General features: G+C 34.5%; 1 protein-coding gene across 1 annotated transcript in view; it reads right to left on the bottom strand.

The window, feature by feature from the left end:
• Window positions 1–415: 415 nt before the first annotated feature.
• The window catches only part of LOC102262990 (olfactory receptor 10AG1-like), a 4,484-nt gene continuing 3,829 nt past the window's right edge, over window positions 416–1,070 (bottom strand). Inside the window, exon 2 of the mRNA XM_005885112.1 lies at window positions 416–483. Within this exon, the coding sequence (XP_005885174.1) occupies window positions 416–483 (68 nt within the window). The remainder of the gene's footprint in view (window positions 484–1,070) is intronic.

A 1,070-nucleotide genomic window follows, 5' to 3' on the forward strand; every position in this document is an offset into this window, starting at 1 on the left:
ACCACTTAAATTTTATCTATCTATTATCTATCTATCTATCTATCTATCACCTATCTATCTATCTATCTATCTATCTATCTATCTATCTATCATCTATCTATCTATCTATCTATCTATCTATCTATCTATCTATCATCTTCCATCTACCCTATTTGTTTTCTCTGGAGAACTCTGACTTCCTAATACATCCTCTTTTTTTGCTTGTTGTTACTTTTATTGAATACTCCGACTTGAGTATTCCAGATAGAGCTGAACATAACTTATACTCCACATCATCTATACTTTTTCTCACTGGTATTAGTTTCCTCTTCAGGTCAAGAGATAGACTAACAAAAGTAAAGGGTAATGAAGATAGCTTTGGAATGAAGCATGAAGAGCATGGGGGTCTGTTCTGTTTAGATTCAGCTATTCAGTGTTACCCATCATTCCCTCTTAGCCCATTAATGTCACGTTCCATTCGAGGCTGGGCTGTACTGCACTTTGCTGAGAAGAAGGAATGCAAGCTTCTTTACTAATGGGTATCATGTCATCTTGACCTATCTTTGTTTTTTTTCTGAGCAAAGATGACTGGAATTTTATAGATGACAGTTCAAGATTTTACTTTTTGATTTGTTTTAAAGTAGAGTAAAACTTATATTCTTTTAATTTTTGTTTGGTAACTGAACCATCTTCAGTTCAGCATTGTTCAATAGAACTTTCTATGATAATGGAAATGTACTTCCACATGTGGCTATTGAATGCTCAAAGTGTGGCTAATGTGGCTGAAGAATTGAAATGAAATTTGTATTTAATTTGAAGTCATTTAAATCTAAATAGCCACGTGATGCTATAAGTTACTGTATTGCACAGCACAAATGCAAGTGAGTCTCCAAATATCAATTTTCAGTTTGTTTTCTCTCAAGTATATGAATTAAGGTTCTCCAGAGAAACAGACCCAATAGTATATATGTAGATATATATAAAAGGGAGTTATTGTAGCAATTGGCTCATGTGGTTATGGAGGCTGAGAAGTCTCTTGAGCTGGTGTCTGCAAGCTGGAGAACCAGGAAAGCTGGTGGTGTAATTCATTC

The sequence above is a fragment of the Myotis brandtii genome, unplaced genomic scaffold (assembly GCF_000412655.1).
Source record: "Myotis brandtii unplaced genomic scaffold, ASM41265v1 scaffold892, whole genome shotgun sequence".
Lineage (NCBI taxonomy): Eukaryota > Metazoa > Chordata > Mammalia > Chiroptera > Vespertilionidae > Myotis > Myotis brandtii.